At 43.1% G+C, this 17,525-nt stretch overlaps 1 protein-coding gene across 1 annotated transcript in view; it reads left to right on the forward strand.

Moving 5' to 3' along the window:
* Nucleotides 1-17,525, forward strand: part of nmbr (neuromedin B receptor) — a 68,533-nt gene that overhangs the window by 14,020 nt on the left and 36,988 nt on the right. The window contains exon 2 of the mRNA XM_030722043.1: nt 15,783-15,924. Coding sequence (XP_030577903.1) covers nt 15,783-15,924 — 142 coding nt within the window. The remainder of the gene's footprint in view (nt 1-15,782; nt 15,925-17,525) is intronic.

A 17,525-nucleotide genomic window follows, 5' to 3' on the forward strand; every position in this document is an offset into this window, starting at 1 on the left:
ATTCAGGACCTCGCGCTCCTTGTTTGATGATAAAATTTGTCACTCGGACCCAAGCAGATCCTAGCACACTCACAGATGCAGAAACTACAACGCCTGTACCTTTATAGTACACTTGGTTGGTACTGTCTATTGTACTCCCATTGTACTCTTTAGAGGGAGTACTTACTTTATTTGTACCCCTGTGGCTTTTATCAGTCTTTAACCTCGTAACCACGTAGGCTGTGTGGCAGTCACGATGGGACCCAATTGCAGGACGCCTGGAGAAATAACTTAACTTGAAACGTAGCTTTAATGCTTGAATGTACAAAAATACAAAATCCCAAGGTCAAGGTGAGAGCCAGGTCCAAAAATACAAAGGCCTTATAAACAAAAGAGAAAACACTGTAAAGAGCACACAACAAAAGACAATACATACACACACGGTAACGAGACAAGAGGAAAGAGCTGGGAAGGCAGGTGGACTGAACGACACTAACGAGACAGGGGAAGCAAAACTTTACACAACACACAAGGAGCAGAAAACTGTCAAAATAAAACAGGAAAAGACCAAAACTGGGACACAGACTCACACATCCAAACTTGACAGCAGGACAAGCTGATAAACACAGACAGAGCTGACATCACACACACAAGGGCTGATGATACAACACAGAGACAGGCAAGCCTGGGGTAGACCCGGAAACAAAACATGGACACAAGAAGTAAAACTAAAGAACACGTGACAAGGAACAAAGACACACAGGGACAAAACAGACACTGGAACACAGAGACGTGGGGAAGACAAGAGCAAAGGGAAACAGGAATGAATTATGATAACTATAACTAAAAACAGAGTTCAGAAAATATAACTGTAAGCAAACTGAAAAACACAGCAGTGATACAAGGAAAATCGGGACCTCACAGACAGAACCGGGCAAACGGTCCAGGACCAGGACAATGTGCACCTAAAGCTAACTTCCCAGAAAGGTTCAAGCCCAGAACCATCTCTCTGTGAGGTGACGGCACTTCTTTACTCTAAATACACTAATAATAAAAACTAAAAATTGTAAAATAGATAATTTACCAATTTTCTTCTTGTATTTGGCTAAACACAGACTCTGGTTATTAAACTTTATGTCTAAAAGAAATGGTGTAAATAATATGTACTGATTGGAACATACAGTTTATGTACCTTTTGGCCCTTAAAATGACACATATTTACTTTAAGGTCCAATAATGAGCTCTGTCAGGTACATTAATGCACTTACAGAGACAGATGGAAGCAGGTTTGATATGAAATGTATGAATATTTTAGGTCCTATAAATGGCTATCATACAGCATGAGTATTTCTGGTGTGACAGTACCATGGTTAATAATTTTATGAAAGGTGTGGGTACAAAAATGGTTTGGGGGAAGGTGGTGATAAAACCAACACTGACAACTGGAAACAATGTCAGCATTTTATCCATGATGACTGTTTGCAGTGTAATTTTTTAAAATTGCTGAAACAAGTAGAGGTGATCCAGAATAAATGACTAGATATTGAAAATGTTCTTGTTTGACATGAAAGGAAGCTGCTGTAATCAGAAGCCTCGCAGGTTCTCCTGTTCCAGTTTATTGACCCGCATCTATGACGCCATGATATCAGCCTGTTAACCTGAAACTCATTTCCTGATCACACAGCTGCGAGCAGCCATCCAGCTGTGTGTCTGACCCTAATGGATGATGAGCCCCTAACGAAACTAAAGTCCACTAACGAGCCCACAATGGCTCTTAACTCACTTGAAGGTCCTTGAAGAGGATAACAAGCTTATTGCATAATTAGCATGGTGATTGGAGTGGCTACTGGAGCCTCAATTGTTTCCTGTCAAGATGATGCACAAAAGTATCCTATTCAGTTGGATATGTTCTCAAACCTACGGGGGGATTTGGCGGTAAAGCCTGCCACCTCACAGTACATGAGAACACATTTAAAAACATAAGTGTCGGGGCTTCTGTGCAGGACTTAAGCTCGGCTGTTTAGCCGGCTTTTCTTTCTGCACATTTTCCTCCTTCAGCCTGTCTGTTCCCAACACTGAGAGGCAGGAACCTCTGGTGACTTTAGGTCCTGATCATCGGGCAACCTTTCTATCGGCTTGGATGATAGCTGTAATAGAAATGTCACATTAATCATCCACATAGCTCCATGTACCATATGCAGTTCAACTGAACATCTAGTTATTTCTTACTGGAGCTTCTTTGACCTCTGATGTGCTTCCATAAAGCAGAAATGTTAACTGCTGAGGTGAATTTTGGAGAAATTTATCATGAGTCAGAAAGTTAGAAAGACTTGATGCCAATGATGTAATGTTGCATCAAAGTTCAGAGGTCTTCACCTGCGAAGTCAACCTCTTCATTTTTTGGTCACGTGTTCGTGGTCGTGTTTTGTTGTGGTGCAGGCACATGAACATATTCCATAAAACAGGAAAAACAGGTTATAGGATAGTTACCCTCTGTCCTCTGAGATTTCCTAATGGGAATGGAAAAAAGGTTTCACAATGGAAAAACTAGGAAAGTGGAAAGCTAGCTGGCTGCCATTCCTCATGGGAATTCCCAGCAAGCCTTTGCAGTCTCTCTCTCTTAAATGGTCCCAGCTGTGTCGATGGCATATAATTAGATTGCCAGATTGTCCTGTAACTTCAGCTCTCAGTACTTTAATCCGTGGTTTTGAGTTTCTGGGATGTCGAGGTTTCTTTAGCTTTTTGCTTTTGATTTTCTGCATTTGTTTTTTCTAATTGCAGCATTTCCTGGTTTATTTTGTTGTATTTGTATTTTCAGGTTTTTAGTTCTCATCTACTTCTGTTCTTGGTTTCAGTCTGTTTGTGTTTCTCCTTGAACCCCTGTTCCAGCCTTCCTCGTTTTTCAGTGTCGGGCTCAGTTTTCGTCTCTGTGTTTGGTCTAGTTAATCATGTTTCTCCATTTAGTTGTGAGTCACTTCCTGTTTTATTTTGGCAGCTACTGTGTTTAGTTTAACTTCCTTTATGAGTCATTATGTTAGTTTTTTCCTAGCTGTGTTCCCGCCTGTTTCCCAGCCTTATCCTGTGTTTGTATAAGTTGCGGAGTCTCCTTCTGCTCTTTGTTGGGTGTTTCCTTGTTCCGTGTTTCTCTGTGATTCCCAAGTTCTGGATTATTTGCTTCTGTAACAGATCCCATTACAGAGGGCGTGAAGACAGATTACACTCCTGTAAAACTGGAGAAATAATGAGCTGAAGAAACGTGCTGCCGTTCGCCTGGTCAGTCTTGCCAGAATGACAAGCTTACGACAGCTAAGGCAGCTCATTCCCGCGGCAGGCATTCTGCTGCCCTCTACTGTCCATAGTGACACACAGTCACTTGCAGCACAGCGCTTGGGAGACTTAACATACAAGAACATACAAGATTTTATACATATAATCAAATTTAATTCACAAATGTGAGCACATATCTGTGTGGGTCACACTTCTGTTCAGCTTCTCCATGTGCTGCTTTTAGACCTCAGTGCTGCCTTTGATACTGTAGATCAGGATCCTCACATCCAGGCCTCGAGAGCCGGTGTCCTGCAGCTTTTAGATGTTTCCCTGATCCAACACACCTGAATCAAATGGCTGAATTACCTCCTCAGTATGCAGTCAAGTTCTCCCGAGTCCTGCTAATGACTTCTATATTTGACTCAGGTGTGTTGAAGCAGAGGCACATCTAAAACCTGCAGGACACCGGCTCTTGAGGCCTGGATGTGAGGATCCCTGCTGTAGATCATGGTATCCTTTTATCTCGACTGGAGCGCTTTGTTGGAATCAGAGGGACCGCACTTGAATGGATTTAAATCCTATTTAACAAACAGACGTTTTACAGTTAGGCTGGGAGATGCTTCTTCCTCTGAAGCCTGCTCTCATGTGGGGTGCCCCAGGGGTCCATTCTTGGCCCAGCCCTCTTATCAATTTATATGCTGCCCTTGGGCTCAGTTTTTAAAAAACATTGCATCCCCTTTCACTGTTACACAGATGACTCACAGATCTGTCTGCCACTGAAACAAAATTCAATGAGCCCTTTGAAGGTCTTACTGGATTGTCTGGAGGAAGTTAAAACATGGATGCTCTAAACTTTCTTAATTTGAATGAGCAGAAAACTGAGGTCCTCGTGTTTGGTACCCCTGACCTCTGTGATCTCGGCCCCTTAAAGATATATAATAAACCCTTTGCAAGGAACTTGGGGGTGATCCTTGACACTAGTTTTAGTTTTGACAAACACATTAATACTGTTATCAAATCTAGCTTCTTTCACCTTCGTCTACTTGCAAAGGTGAAGCCATTTCTCTGTTTCATGGACTTTGAGAGAGCTATCCATGCTATGCTTTCATTTCGTCCCAACTCGATTACTGTAATCGTCTCTATTCAGGTGTCAGTCTGACGCTACTTCCTCAACTACAACTGATCCAAAATGCAGCAGCACGGTTACTAACGGCACTCGTAAACGAGACCATATATCCCCCATACTAGCATCCCTGCACTGGTTACCAGTCAGTTTTAGAATTGATTTTAAGGTTTTACTATTTGTTTTTAAGGCGTTGCATGGGTTAGCACCTTCCTACCTCTCTGATCTTATAACCCTGCATGCTCCCACTAGATCACTGAGGTCTGCTGAGCAAATGCTCCTAACAGTACCGAGGTCAAGATTAAAACATAGAGGTGATCGGGCCTTTGCAGCTGTTGCTCCGAAACTGTGGAACAAGTTGCCCCTTCATATCAGGACCTCTCCAACAGTTCACATCTTTAAAACCCGTTTGAAAACCCATTTTTATTCTTTGGCTTTTAAATCAGAATGAGTCCTGGATACATTAGTGATGCTGTTTTCTTGTACTTATGTTTTATTATTTTATGCTTCCTGTTTTAACTGTCTCCTTTATCTTGTGTTTTAAGTTATTTATTTTAAATGTACAGCACTTTGGTCAGCTGCTGCTGTTTTTAAATGTGCTTTAGAAATAAACTTGATGTGATGTGTTTTTGTGAAAGAGCTCAGCATATAAATTCTCTGTATTATTGTAGGGTCTTTACCCACAATACAAAGTGTCTTGAGGTGACTGTTTGTTGTGATCTGGCGCTATATAAATAAAATTGAAATGAATTGAAATAAATTGAACTGAATTGAAAACATTAAAGCTGCTTTAAGTCTACGTCAGTCTTCCGAGTCCAGCATCTGGGTCCACATCCCGCCTGCCACAGCCGACCTTAACAAAACCATGATGGGACTAATTAATGTGTAACATCAAGCAGGATTCAGCATTTTTCATAGTGGTTCAATAGTGTGGTGGTTTACACATTTACCTAACAAGCAAAAGATCTCCAGTCTGATTCCAAGAGGAATTCTGGATTAGATTTTAATTTGCAGACACCAAAGAATCTTTTATTAGACAAACACCTTACAGCCACTACAGAAAGGCACTGCCACTTTTATGTTTTCTGGAGACAGAAGACGATGGTCTGGGTTTCTTATTGAGAGCCCCACTCTCAAATGTCATATCCACCTTATAGCAGAGAGAGCAGCCCCTGCAGGCCTGGAGGATGGGTTTGAGTGATCAGGAATGTGCAGGGAAAGGAATCAAAGCTGAGCTGAAGAGGAAGAAAGTATTTCTTTCAGCCCTTGTTTGTGGCATTGATTTTTCTTTCAGCTGTCTGCCACCGAAGCCCTGCAGCAGGAGTTCTGAAAAGTGCAATAAAAAAGGAGGAAATGTGCTGCTCTGCTTTCTGGTGTTATTATAAAATCATCTGATGAAGTGGTTTAGTGACATGAAAGGTGGCCTCAGGAGGAAGTGCTTTGGAGAGAAACTCCTGAAGAAAAGAAACATGTCAGGAATCTCTCAGCTGTGATTAAAGTGATCATCAGCACTCACCTTCCTCATTTTCTTTACCCTTGTCCTAAATTTCAGGCGACTTCTTTTTCCTCCAGCAATTTCTCAAAAAATTCCCAAATCCCAGAAACCCAAACAATGTATTAAACCTGCAAAACCTGAATTTGCTCCTCAAGCACGCTGCCTTCCTTTCTGCTTTCACTCCTCGCTGCACCCAGAGGTGCACGAGTGAAATGGCCTTTGACCTGCCGCCTGCTTAAAACCCTCTGATCTCTCAGTGCACCCAGGTGATGATATTGCAGGTGGTGTTTGTGTCTGTTTGCACAGGTGGAACAAGAATGGGTGTGAAAACAGATAAAAATACAGCACGGTGGAGTCTGCAGAGGACACGTCATTCATTCAGATCTTTGGAATTCTCTGGCTGCCACAGACCAACAACAGCTCGAGCAAAGAGCCCACAGGCCTGTGGTTTGTGACACTGCCCCCTGGTGACCATAAACAGCTACAACATATAGACAGCAGTATGCAAAGCATGTTGGAGCCCTGTGCAGCTTGTAACAGGCAATGCCTGTCATGTTTACAGCAGCAGGCTTTCAGACAGGGGGGCATTTTTTTGAAGTCCAGTGGACAGCTGCAGTGATCAGGAGCTGAGTGACAGGCTTGAAGGTCAGATATTAGTTTGAACTGCTGAAAGCCAGGCATGCAGTTTGTGTTGGACCAGAAACCAGCAGCTGGTCAGCTCAGATCAATACTGATGTTGGTTTCTGTTGGTTTGATAGATGTAGTTTTCAAAGGCATTTCATTCTGTCTCTCAGACGGCCTCTCCACCTTCTCTGATGCCTCTGAGGCTGCCCGAGTCAGAACAATCATTTATTTATTTTCGAGTCCACGTCTTCACTGACTGTAAAACTCTCTTGTGTTGGTGTCAGTGACAGCGCCTTTTCTTTAACGTTGGTCCTCAAATCACATTTAGCAGCTGCAACCAAAGCCTGTTTGACTGGCAACAGGCAACTGGCAACTTGCTGGACTAAACCAAACAAGCAATCTGAGAAGTGCAAATGTGTCTGAAGAGGACAATTTACTGTTGTGAGAGAGGACACATTCAGAAAACAGCTGGCCAGCCTCTGCGTCCACAGGATGACTCATGACTCACCAATATTGCGGTTATATCAGCGGGGCAGCAAAGTCGAGGAAATTACCTCCTTCACATGCTGAGAGGCATTCGGGGCTGCAGTTACAGCCTCATGACGAAGCCTTTCTTAAAAAGATAACTTGTGGATCTTCTTGCAGTAGTTGCTGTGGTAACTGATGTTTTGGTGGGTGGGGACTTGTACAGCTGATAAGTCCATGTCAATGGGTTAGAGAGCCATGTGACACCTGCTGGAAAGACACAAGAGAGCTTCAGGTGATATTTATGGTCCTCGATGGTCAGTGAATGAAGCTGCTGTGAGAACATCGAAGCCTGGTGTTCAGAGCCTCAAGCCCACCCTAACTGTGTGGGCTTTTTTTAGGGAGTTCATGTTAAATCCATCATGCTGCAGACAGCAGCAGGTGTGCTCATCCTGTTGTACTACAGTGGTCACAGTTTGTTGCACCTGAAATTGGACCAATGAAGGCGTTACATATTCATAACCAAGCACTTTTGTTTCCTCCAGTATCTACTCGTAGCACATGACACAGCAATGATGTCGTTAATTAGTTAAAAACGATTGTTCACATTGGAGAAATGGTTTTCTGGGCTTAGTAAAGAAAAGCTGCTTTCTCATTATTCTGCAGTTTGTGGTGATGCACAGCAGGACGGAGTCAGCACTGTAACCTCCTGTTTCACAGTAACTGAGGGAAGGCCAAACAAAGCGGAGCATCTCCTTCAGCACAGATTTGAAAGTGATTAAAATGTCAGCGTCTGGTGACTTTGAGATAAAGTGTAACGCTGCTTCTGAGGGAACTGCGACGTGATGGAGAAGCTGCGTTTGTGCTGACTTTCATGAATGTGTCTGACGTGGCTCCCAAAGATGAAAGCAGCAGTCATTGTTTTTATGTGATAACAGTTGCTCAGTGTGATTAACACCCATAATAACCTAAGAGAAATTTGAATGACTATAATACATAGAATTATATGTCATTTACATGTAATCTTGTATAATTTTCCAGTCTCTAATGTCTCTAATCTTATTGTGAATAATGAGCTCTGGGCAGATGAATTATGTGTGATAGTTGACATTTTAGGCACTGACCCCCTTTTACCTTAACTCCAGCATCATCATTATGACTCCAATTATTAATGTGATGTCATCCTGGAGAAAAAAGTTTGGAAAATACACAGACACAGCTCATCCCACAGTGGGAGAAACAGTGGAAAAACCCACGGTGTAGATGTAGTCAAACTTTCATGCAGGAGTCTGAGGTTTGAGTCCTGTCTGAAACCAGGAATCAGGGCTCCATGGTTTCCTTTAGAAGTTGGTAACTTAAAAAAATGCTTCCATCCATTTGCTCATCCAGTTTGAGGGTGGGGCTATGGGTGGTGTTGGGGCTATGGGTGGTGAGGGGGGTGGTATTACAGCTGCCATGATGTCAGAGGCAGGGTACACCCTGAATCACAGGGATAGCATATAGAGACAAACAGCCATTCACACTCATATTCATACCTACGGCCAGTTTAGAATCACAGTGAACCCCACTCCACTCACGTCTTTGGACTGTGGGGGGGGGGGGGGGGGACATGGGGAGAACATGCAAACGCCACACAGCACAGTCGCAGACCGGATTCAAACGCAGGACCTTCTTGCTGTGAGGCAATGGTGCTAACCGCCAGGCGTGTGGTTGCTGCAGTTGGTTAGGATTTGAAAGGATGCTAAAGCTCATCAGCAGAAAGCTCTGAAGGCAAACCTCTGTTGTGTACGGTTGTTTCACAGCCTCACAGCAGAGAAACCATCCATTCATGCAGAGCCCTCACAGCACCTGTGCTGCTGCAAATGTTCTGGTTTCGAGCTGTTCTGCTGCCTGAAGGACCGAGCGCTGAATTCTGCATTATAACAACGTGACTGAAGAAAATGTGGCGCCATCTGTGCAGAAGAGGAACATCTCAGTTTTTTAATGACTGCATAATGTCAGAAGTATTCAATGTTTTAGTCTGAATTGAAATTTAAGTTGGTGTCAGTTATGAGTCTTTTCTTGTACATTTATCACTTTTCAGAGATATTTTTTTAACTTTTATTGTGAAAATTATTTTTGGTAACTTTGTCAGTGTGAAACCTGATACAATCACAGCAGGTCTATTATAATACGTCATGTTAATGAGCCTGCTTTAAAAAATCATAACTGCTCATCAATAAACACCAGTGAGCTGGTTCCACTGGCAGCCATACGTGCCCACGCCATCACCCTGCCTCCACATGTTAGCCAGATGATGTGGTATGCTTCAGATCATGAGCCATTCTGCTACAGCTTCATCTTGGTTTCATCTGTCCAAACAACTGTGCAGGCTCTTTGAGATGTTCTCGGGTAAAGTCCAGTCTGTTCTTCTTGTTCTTGAGTCTAACTCGTTTTGCAGCTTGTTGGACCTCATTTTTAAAGTTCCAGCGAAAAGCCACGAAATGCAAGTTCAATGCTTGGAATCAACTCCAGATGTTTTTAACCTGCTTAATTTGTCATGGAATAATGAGGGCGCAGGTCTTGTTTGATTTAAAATCCTCTGTGGTGGTGTACTGAGGCAAAGATTAAAGAGCTTGTATACCTGTCTAAAAACAAATGGAGCGAGCAGTACCTGGATAGCAGAAAAGTGTTCCTCATGTAGAAGAACTGAGAACAAGCACTGCCAGTGGACTTGATGGTTACTGTAGGTGCAGCGCTGTGCTGTGAGCTGCATGGAGTGGAACGTGCTTGAAACTGCACATATCATCAGTCAGAACCAGAAGATCAGCTGAAACGACCAGTTTGCCTCAGACTGTGGTGTAACTGGGCCAAGGAAGAGTGGGATCATTGTGTGAGACACATGCTGACACTCAGTATGTGAGTTAGTACCTCAGATGTTTGGCAGCATCCTTGTTCTCAGCATCGTGGTTCAGTTGTTTCATCTCTGTTGGTTGTGCATTTGCTGGCATACATTGTGCACACACACAGGAATGAAGATGTTTCACTGCTGCAGAGTCCTGAAAACACAAACGTGGCCTCAGTAAAGCTGGCTCTGATTCTTTCACAGTGGAGATGGAAGTTTGACCCAGAGCACATAAAAAGTCCTTTTTCCTCCTTTACATTTAGTGAGAATCATGAATTTGTCCAGTTCTGCAGCAGTTGGTCAGCAACAGGAAATAAGTCTTCTGTTGCCTCTGCGGGGCATTTGTCCACTTCCACTCACCCAGTCTGCCACAGCACTGCAGAGGAGCTGCTTGGAAAGGCAAAACTGTTGAAAACTGGTCTTCTGATCAGCAGCTTCCTGATGTGGGTCAGTGTGGAGCTCCCTCACCTTTATCTGTTCACAGATAAAGGTGAGGGAGAGCAGAAAAAAGCAGAAATTAAATCATTTATTGTTGATTTTGACCTGCAGCTATTGTGTATGTCGAGGCTGCATTTATCTTTGGTTAGCTTGGAGAAAAGAGCATTTACCACATTTATCCACAGATCCTTCTGAGACGCAGATGAAACGTTCATACTCTGCTCTGTGGCCGAGTAAAGAATAACTCTGGCAGAAGGTCTCTGAGAATCTCTTTTAGCTGCATTCAGCTTTTCTGCAGTTGACCCATGATAACAGCCTGGATAAAAGCCAGACTTTAGAAAAGTGTCTGTCCTGCTGTGATGATGTGATGAATTACAGGTTGAGGACTCAGACTCAGGACTCCAAAAGGCAAGCAGAAAGGCACAAAAATGAACTTTTTCTTTAGGCTGATGCAAAGTCCAACATACAAACGCCACAAGGAAGAAATCAGAATTTCAGTGAATAACCAGGAAACACATGAAGCTGGATAAACAGATGCTCTGACAAAAGACAAGGGCAGACAGGACTATTTATACACTAGCAGGAGGGAACCTAGACACAACTGAACACAATCAAGAAAGTCGACAAATAGGAGTAAAAATCAAGACAAGACATGCAAGAAATGGTAGAACAGGTAACAAGAGAATAAAGAGACAAGAAAACTCACACAGACATAATACAGGGAGACACTGGGAAGGCTGGAATAATAATAACTATCAGAAGATGAAAGCTAGAAGGTGATCACAGAGCTGAAAGGCATTACCCAAATAATAAAAGGCTCAAGAAACACACAGAAACATTACTGCGCACTCTGTGATCTCACCTCCAACAGCAAACTCGCCCCGAGAGTCGACATTAAGTTCTGTTTCAAACTGACGTGAATTTCATGTGAAGGATCATCTGTGGAGATGATCCCAGTGATGAGTGCCGAGTCTCTGGCTGTGTGTCAGGGTGTGACGCAGGAGAAACCATTTAAGGTCTCGTTCCCAGATCTATGTCTGTGGGTAGGGGATAAAATGCTGTGCCTGGTCACCCAAATTAAAATAAATTAATTTCATAGCTGACTGTCAGAGAAAGGGAAATTTGTGTCCACATGAACAAACTGATGTCCAGCAGTTTCCTGATCTGCGCTGAGAGCAGGCTCTCCCCACAGAGAAGATCACTCTCTCACTTCTTCTCACACTGAAATCCTGGTTTCTGTCCGGGTTACATCTGTTCTCATTCACACTCTCACCTGCTGCCAACACCAAAATTTTCCATTTTTACCACCATAAAAACATCTGCATCACACCAACCGCTATTTACAATTTACATGTTTTTCCCTCCAACATTTTCAGCCAGGACAAAGCTTTAAACCTGGAGCTCATGTGTCACATAAATAATAAATAAATGATTACATTAATAAAACATAAAGTGAGCTACAGTGATATGATGTAAGATTTATGGGCAAGTATGAGTGTGAGGTCTATGAATGAATCATTGTGCAGACCTTCCTGTGAGTCCAGCAGGAAGAGAGCAGGTTTGAATCCTGAGTACCACCTGTGACCGTGAGTCTGTGACATCCCGCCCTCAGTGACAGCAGCGAAGCTTTGTTCCTGGACACATTTTAACTGCAGAAAGGAGCCAAATGTTTTTGTGTGTCACACAGGTGATTCTGTCTTCAGAGAGGTAAGGAATGAAGTAAGGAAACTGAAAAGCATTACAGTCCTGCTGACCCCAGAGCAGCCTCTCGTCAGACAAAGCAGCTTATTTCTGTGCACGCTGTGGACGCTGCTGACCTGCCAAATGACCTCACAGTGATACTGTAACATCACAGCTGATGAAAGAAGAAAGAGCTTTATTTGTCACATACATATACATGCAGTGAGATTCATTCTCTGCATTTAACCCATCACACACATGGAGTATGTAGTACACACAGCACAGCATGGAGCAGGGGGCAGCCAAGGGGCGCCCGGGGAGTAACCTGGGGGGGTGGGCTTGCTCAGGGACCCACAGTGATGCCAGCCCGAGGATTTGAACCAGGATCCTCTCAGTGACGAACCCTCTTCTTCTCCCCTAGGCCACCACTCCCCTAACTCCCCTGAGACTGCTGGCCCTGATGCCACACTGACCTGCTCACTGAGGTTTACACTGTTTCAGAGGTGTGCAGAGGGCAGCAGCATGCTCAGTATATAGAACACACCTGCTCCATAGTCCAAAACAGCCAGGAGACCTAAATGAGTTTAAACCAGTGGCACTGTGATCAAAACCTTAATATAAAGACAAATTCAAAATGAGGTTGTGTCCATAATTGATGATAAAGTGCAGTTTGCTTCATGCTATACAGAGCACAGAAGCATCTACCAAAATCTTACATGTTTTCTTCTTCTGCTGCTTTTAATCAGGTACAGCCCCGTTTCCTGACCAGATTATATTGTTGCTTTTAAACCTAACTGATAGATGTGAGCAGGTTGCCCAGTTTTTGGCTCAGGTGCAGCGTTTGAGCTAACAGCAGCATCTGTAGCTGCTAGCTGTCTGCTAGGCTAACTGGAGCAATGAAGTGGACCTCTGCATGCTGTGTGATACAGTTATTTATTTCAATGTTATGCAGCAGTAATCTGCAGATATCTGTAACTGTGTGATGCACCTGCACAGCTGATGGATGCAGCTTACTCACCAAGCTAGCTAATGTCTTTATTAAAACTAACCTCATCCTCATCCAGCTCCTGTGGATTAACAGATGGTGGTGGGTCACTGGTATCTGTTGCTGTGTTACTGTGTCCCTGTCAGCTGAATGACTGATCTGCTTGGTCTAATGAGGAATTTCAAATGCAGCTCCATGATTACACATAAAGAATAATTGTAATTAGTGTGATAAAGTATTATTGCTTCCTCTCATCTGATGGCTGATGTGGTTTCTCATTAAGTAACAAAGAGTCTGAAGCCACGACTGCTGTCAAAAGAAAATGATGTGGTTATTAAATGATTTATGTTTGGATCCAGTCCAAAAACTGTGATCAGTGTGCCCAGTGGTCAATGTTATGATGGTTTTCAGCCTTTTATTGGTGTAGATATGCACAGTGGAAGGATCTTGATGATAATTTAAAATTGAGTTTTCATAGAAATAGTTTTTAAATTTTTGTGGGTTCTGCTGAACAATAAAAAGCTGTTTGAAGGCTGTTGAGTCCTTCAGTCCTTCAGCTCCACTGTTTGAGTTTCTCCTCACGGCTGCAGGTTGGACTAAATTGTTTGGACAGGGAAGCAATGCACCATGGGAGGTGTACCCTTCAGAACTGCTGCAAGGTGTTTCACCTGTGTTTGTATGAGTTTAATGAAGAGTAATGGGGGGGCACTGCTTATCTTCAACAATGACCCATTTTTTCCGCATTGTTTGCTTAAAGAGAGAGAAGCCTTTCCCAGCACAGTGCAGAGGAAGTATCGGTCATTATGTCCACAGTGGGTCTATTCCACCTGTTTCTCAGGATTTTCAAATGGATGTAAGAAGAAATCTGCTAGCATGTTTTTGCTGATGTGGAAAGGCTGTAATATAAATAAATAATCAATAAAATAAACAAGCAACAAAGTGCATAAAAAATCAAATTAACAAGATTTGTCTGGAGTGATGACAGGCATCCATCATGTTTACATGAAGCAGATCACATAAATATATGTACATATCTGAGGGGTGTAAACATGCAGACCTGAGCAGTAGGTCAAATTCTATTATTTGCATCTTGTACTCTGATGAGGCTTCATTTCATCGTTTAGATACGCTGCCTCTGTTAACGTGGGAGCAGTTTATTATGCTGACTTGTGCAGAGGAGTCAAATGCATTGCTCACAGACATGGAAACAATGTTGAAACAAGTAAAAATGACCGAGGGGCAAAGCCAGTGGATGAGCTTCAATCAGAGAGTGGCGGGAATCAGAAGGGGCAGGCAAGAAGTCAAGAAACAGGGCAGCAAAAACTGGGAGCTGATCAGAGAGGAAAGGCTGGAAAGCTGCAGCAGGTGCACAGTATTAAACAGCCAGGAATGGGTGATTTTTATTGGGATAATGCTGTCAGACATCAGAAACCAATAAAAATGCCTGCAGATGTCTCACACTCTGCTTAGTAATTTCACTAACTGTAACTCCATCTTTCCCCAAATTAGCAGCTACACAGTACACAGTTTTCCACTGAATTCATTCCCTTTAAATTTGCAGGTGTCATTTTAACAACTCCTTCAAACAAACATTAAAGTGTGAATGTTTCAGCTGTTGTAGGCGACTGCTATGTTCTTCCCTTTGTGAGTGCACAGAGGCTGAAATAACGAAGCACATCCTTACTGCTTCCATTGGTGTTCTTCCTCAGCTGAATTCTACTCATATACATCTCGTTACACTAATTCATACAATTTGCTAATGACAAACTTAAACACTCACATCACCGATACGTTATTGCATTGTGAGCTCGGTTTTAATGAATCAGTTCACAGTAGTTTATTGCTTCTGCTGTGTTAGTGGTAACCAGCATGACTGGAGACACTGAGCAGGTCAGAGTTGGGGAGGTGCCCCTCGTGTCTCTTTGGAAGAGGTCACAGGTCAGGTTGTGCAGCGAGTCTTAAAGCACAATCCTACTTGAAAATTGTAAAACAAATAGAAATGTGTTGAGGACACCGTGCGCTCAGTCAGCTGTCATAGTGTGTGGTGAATTCACTGATCCACTTCTGCACCCGGAGAACATCCCTAGCTTTGCCTCTGCATCTAAGATCATTTATAGTTGCATTATTATAACTATGTGTGTATGGTTATACTTATGCACTTCAGCTGAAGTCCCCCATGTCAAAGTTGGAAGGACTGCAGCAGAAAGCCTCCTCTCTCTAAAAGAACATGGCAGCACAGTTTGGGTTTGCAAAGCTGCATCTGAACAAACCAAACAAGACTTCTGGAACCTTTGGACAGCTGAGACAGTACAGCAGCACGTTTGGAGGAAACCAAACTCAGCACATCAGCACAAACACCTCAGAGCAGCTGTCAGCACGGTGGAGGAGGGCGGAGGATCTGGGCTCCTTGCAGTCACTGAGTGGACCATGAACTCCTCTGTAGACCAAAGTATTCTAGAGTCACATGTGAGGCCGTCTGTCCCACAGCTGAAGCTTGGACCAAACTGGTGTCTTCAGCAAGATGATGATCCAAGCACAGCAGCAATAATGAAGGAGCTGCAACGACCCAGACCTCAGCCTGCTGAGTGCTGTGGGAAAAAAGATGATTCTACAAGTTATTGAATTGTTTTTCACAGTCTGTGGGTTAAATTTGGAGTACAGCATAAAAGCTTAGAGAGGGAAACTCACCTGTGAGGAACAGGTGGAGGAACAGTTTTGCTTGCACTTAAGATTTTATATAAGTGTAACTGGATTTGTTGGTTGTTGCCTGATTGCACGTGAAGTGTTTTATCGTGAAGTTTTTGTTTATTCTGTAAATGACATTTCCTCCCATCCCCTGCAGGTATAAGGCCATAGTGAACCCGATGGACATCCAGACGTCCAGCGCTGTCTTCTGGACGTGTCTGAAAGCTGTTTCCATCTGGCTGCTGTCCGTCCTGCTGGCTATTCCTGAGGCTATTTTCTCCCAAGTCGTCACCATGCAGGTAAAATAAAGAGAGAGGAAGTTGATCAAATCCTGCAAACAACACTTTTACCTGCAGACAAGAAAGCAAGTCCTAGAAAATTCTGCCCTCATGTGCACAGCATCTTAAGAGAAACGTGTCATTCAAGTGTAAAATGCTGCAGAATAAAGTGGCAAACATTCCACTTTACAGTCCATTTTACCCTCTTTGTCTTCACACTCTCCCCTTCACCTCAGCGGCCACAGGCTGCTCATCGATCTGCTGCATTTTCAAGCTGAGCAGAGGGATGATGAGCGCTGATGAAACACACAAGACGTGTTACAGCCATCTTACACAGTGTGACATAAACTTGTAGGATTGTTGTTTCTGCACATTTTAAAGCCTCATAGAACATTAACATGCTGCATTATCTTTGTCATAGAAAGCATTCGTTTTGTGTTCCTGCTGCATCGATGCTGATGGAAATCCAATTCAATAAACAAACACACTAACAGTAACACTAATCCAGAGCAAACCTGTAAGAGGCCGAGACTCTGAGCATCACAGCATTCAGTGTGTTCAGTCTGCAGTAAGAGCGCAGGATCAATCAAACCAGAGCTGCTGATCGTGACTGAAGCTTCAGCCGTCGCTCTGCCATGTACTGCAGACCTTCTCTACATTCACAGTGAATCTGTGCTCTTCATCACTTACAGCAGTTTGTGTGTGTGCAGCGTCGCCTCTGCGGGCTTCTCCCCGACTCCTCTAAAGATTCTTTCAGTCAGAGTTATGAATGATGAGTTTGTGCTTTTTATTCTGCTGTTCCTTTATGATCTTCGCTCACGTTTGTCCCACGTCTCCTCCTCCTCCTCCTCTTCCTCCTCCTCCTCCTGGACTCTTCTGTTCTACATCCTCTTTTCTTTTTGGTTTTCATGTGTCTCCTTACTGCTTGCTTCATTCTCTGGCTATCGATTTGATTTTTCTTCCTCTTTCCTAATCTTCACACTGATTTCATCTCCTTCTTTCCTTCCCTCATTTTCACACTGATTTCATCTCCTTCTTTCCTTTCCTCATCTTCACACTGATTTCATCTCCTTCTTTCCTTTCCTCATCTTCACACTGATTTCATCTCCTTCTATCCTCTCATTTTCACACTGATTTCATTTCCTTCTTTCCTTTCCTCATTTTCACACTGATTTCATCTCCTTTTCTTCCCTCATTTTCACACTGATTTCATTTCCTTCTTTCCTTCCCTCATTTTCACACTGATTTCATCTCCTTTCCTTCCCTCATCTTCACACTGATTTCATCTCCTTCTATCCTTCTCTCATTTTCACACTGATTTCATTTCCTTCTTTCCTTTCCTCATTTTCACACTGATTTCATCTCCTTTCCTTCCCTCATTGTCACACTGATTTCATCTCCTTCTTTCCTTCCCTCATTTTCACACTGATTTCATCTCCTTTCCTTCCCTCATCTTCACACTGATTTCATCTCCTTCTATCCTTCTCTCATTTTCACACTGATTTCATTTCCTTCTTTTCTTCCCTCATTTTCACACTGATTTCATCTCCTTTCCTTCCCTCATCGTCACACTGATTTCATCTCCTTCTTTCCTTCCCTCATTTTCACACTGATTTCATCTC

This window comes from Archocentrus centrarchus, chromosome 24 (genome assembly GCF_007364275.1).
Source record: "Archocentrus centrarchus isolate MPI-CPG fArcCen1 chromosome 24, fArcCen1, whole genome shotgun sequence".
Taxonomy (NCBI): Eukaryota; Metazoa; Chordata; class Actinopteri; order Cichliformes; family Cichlidae; genus Archocentrus; species Archocentrus centrarchus.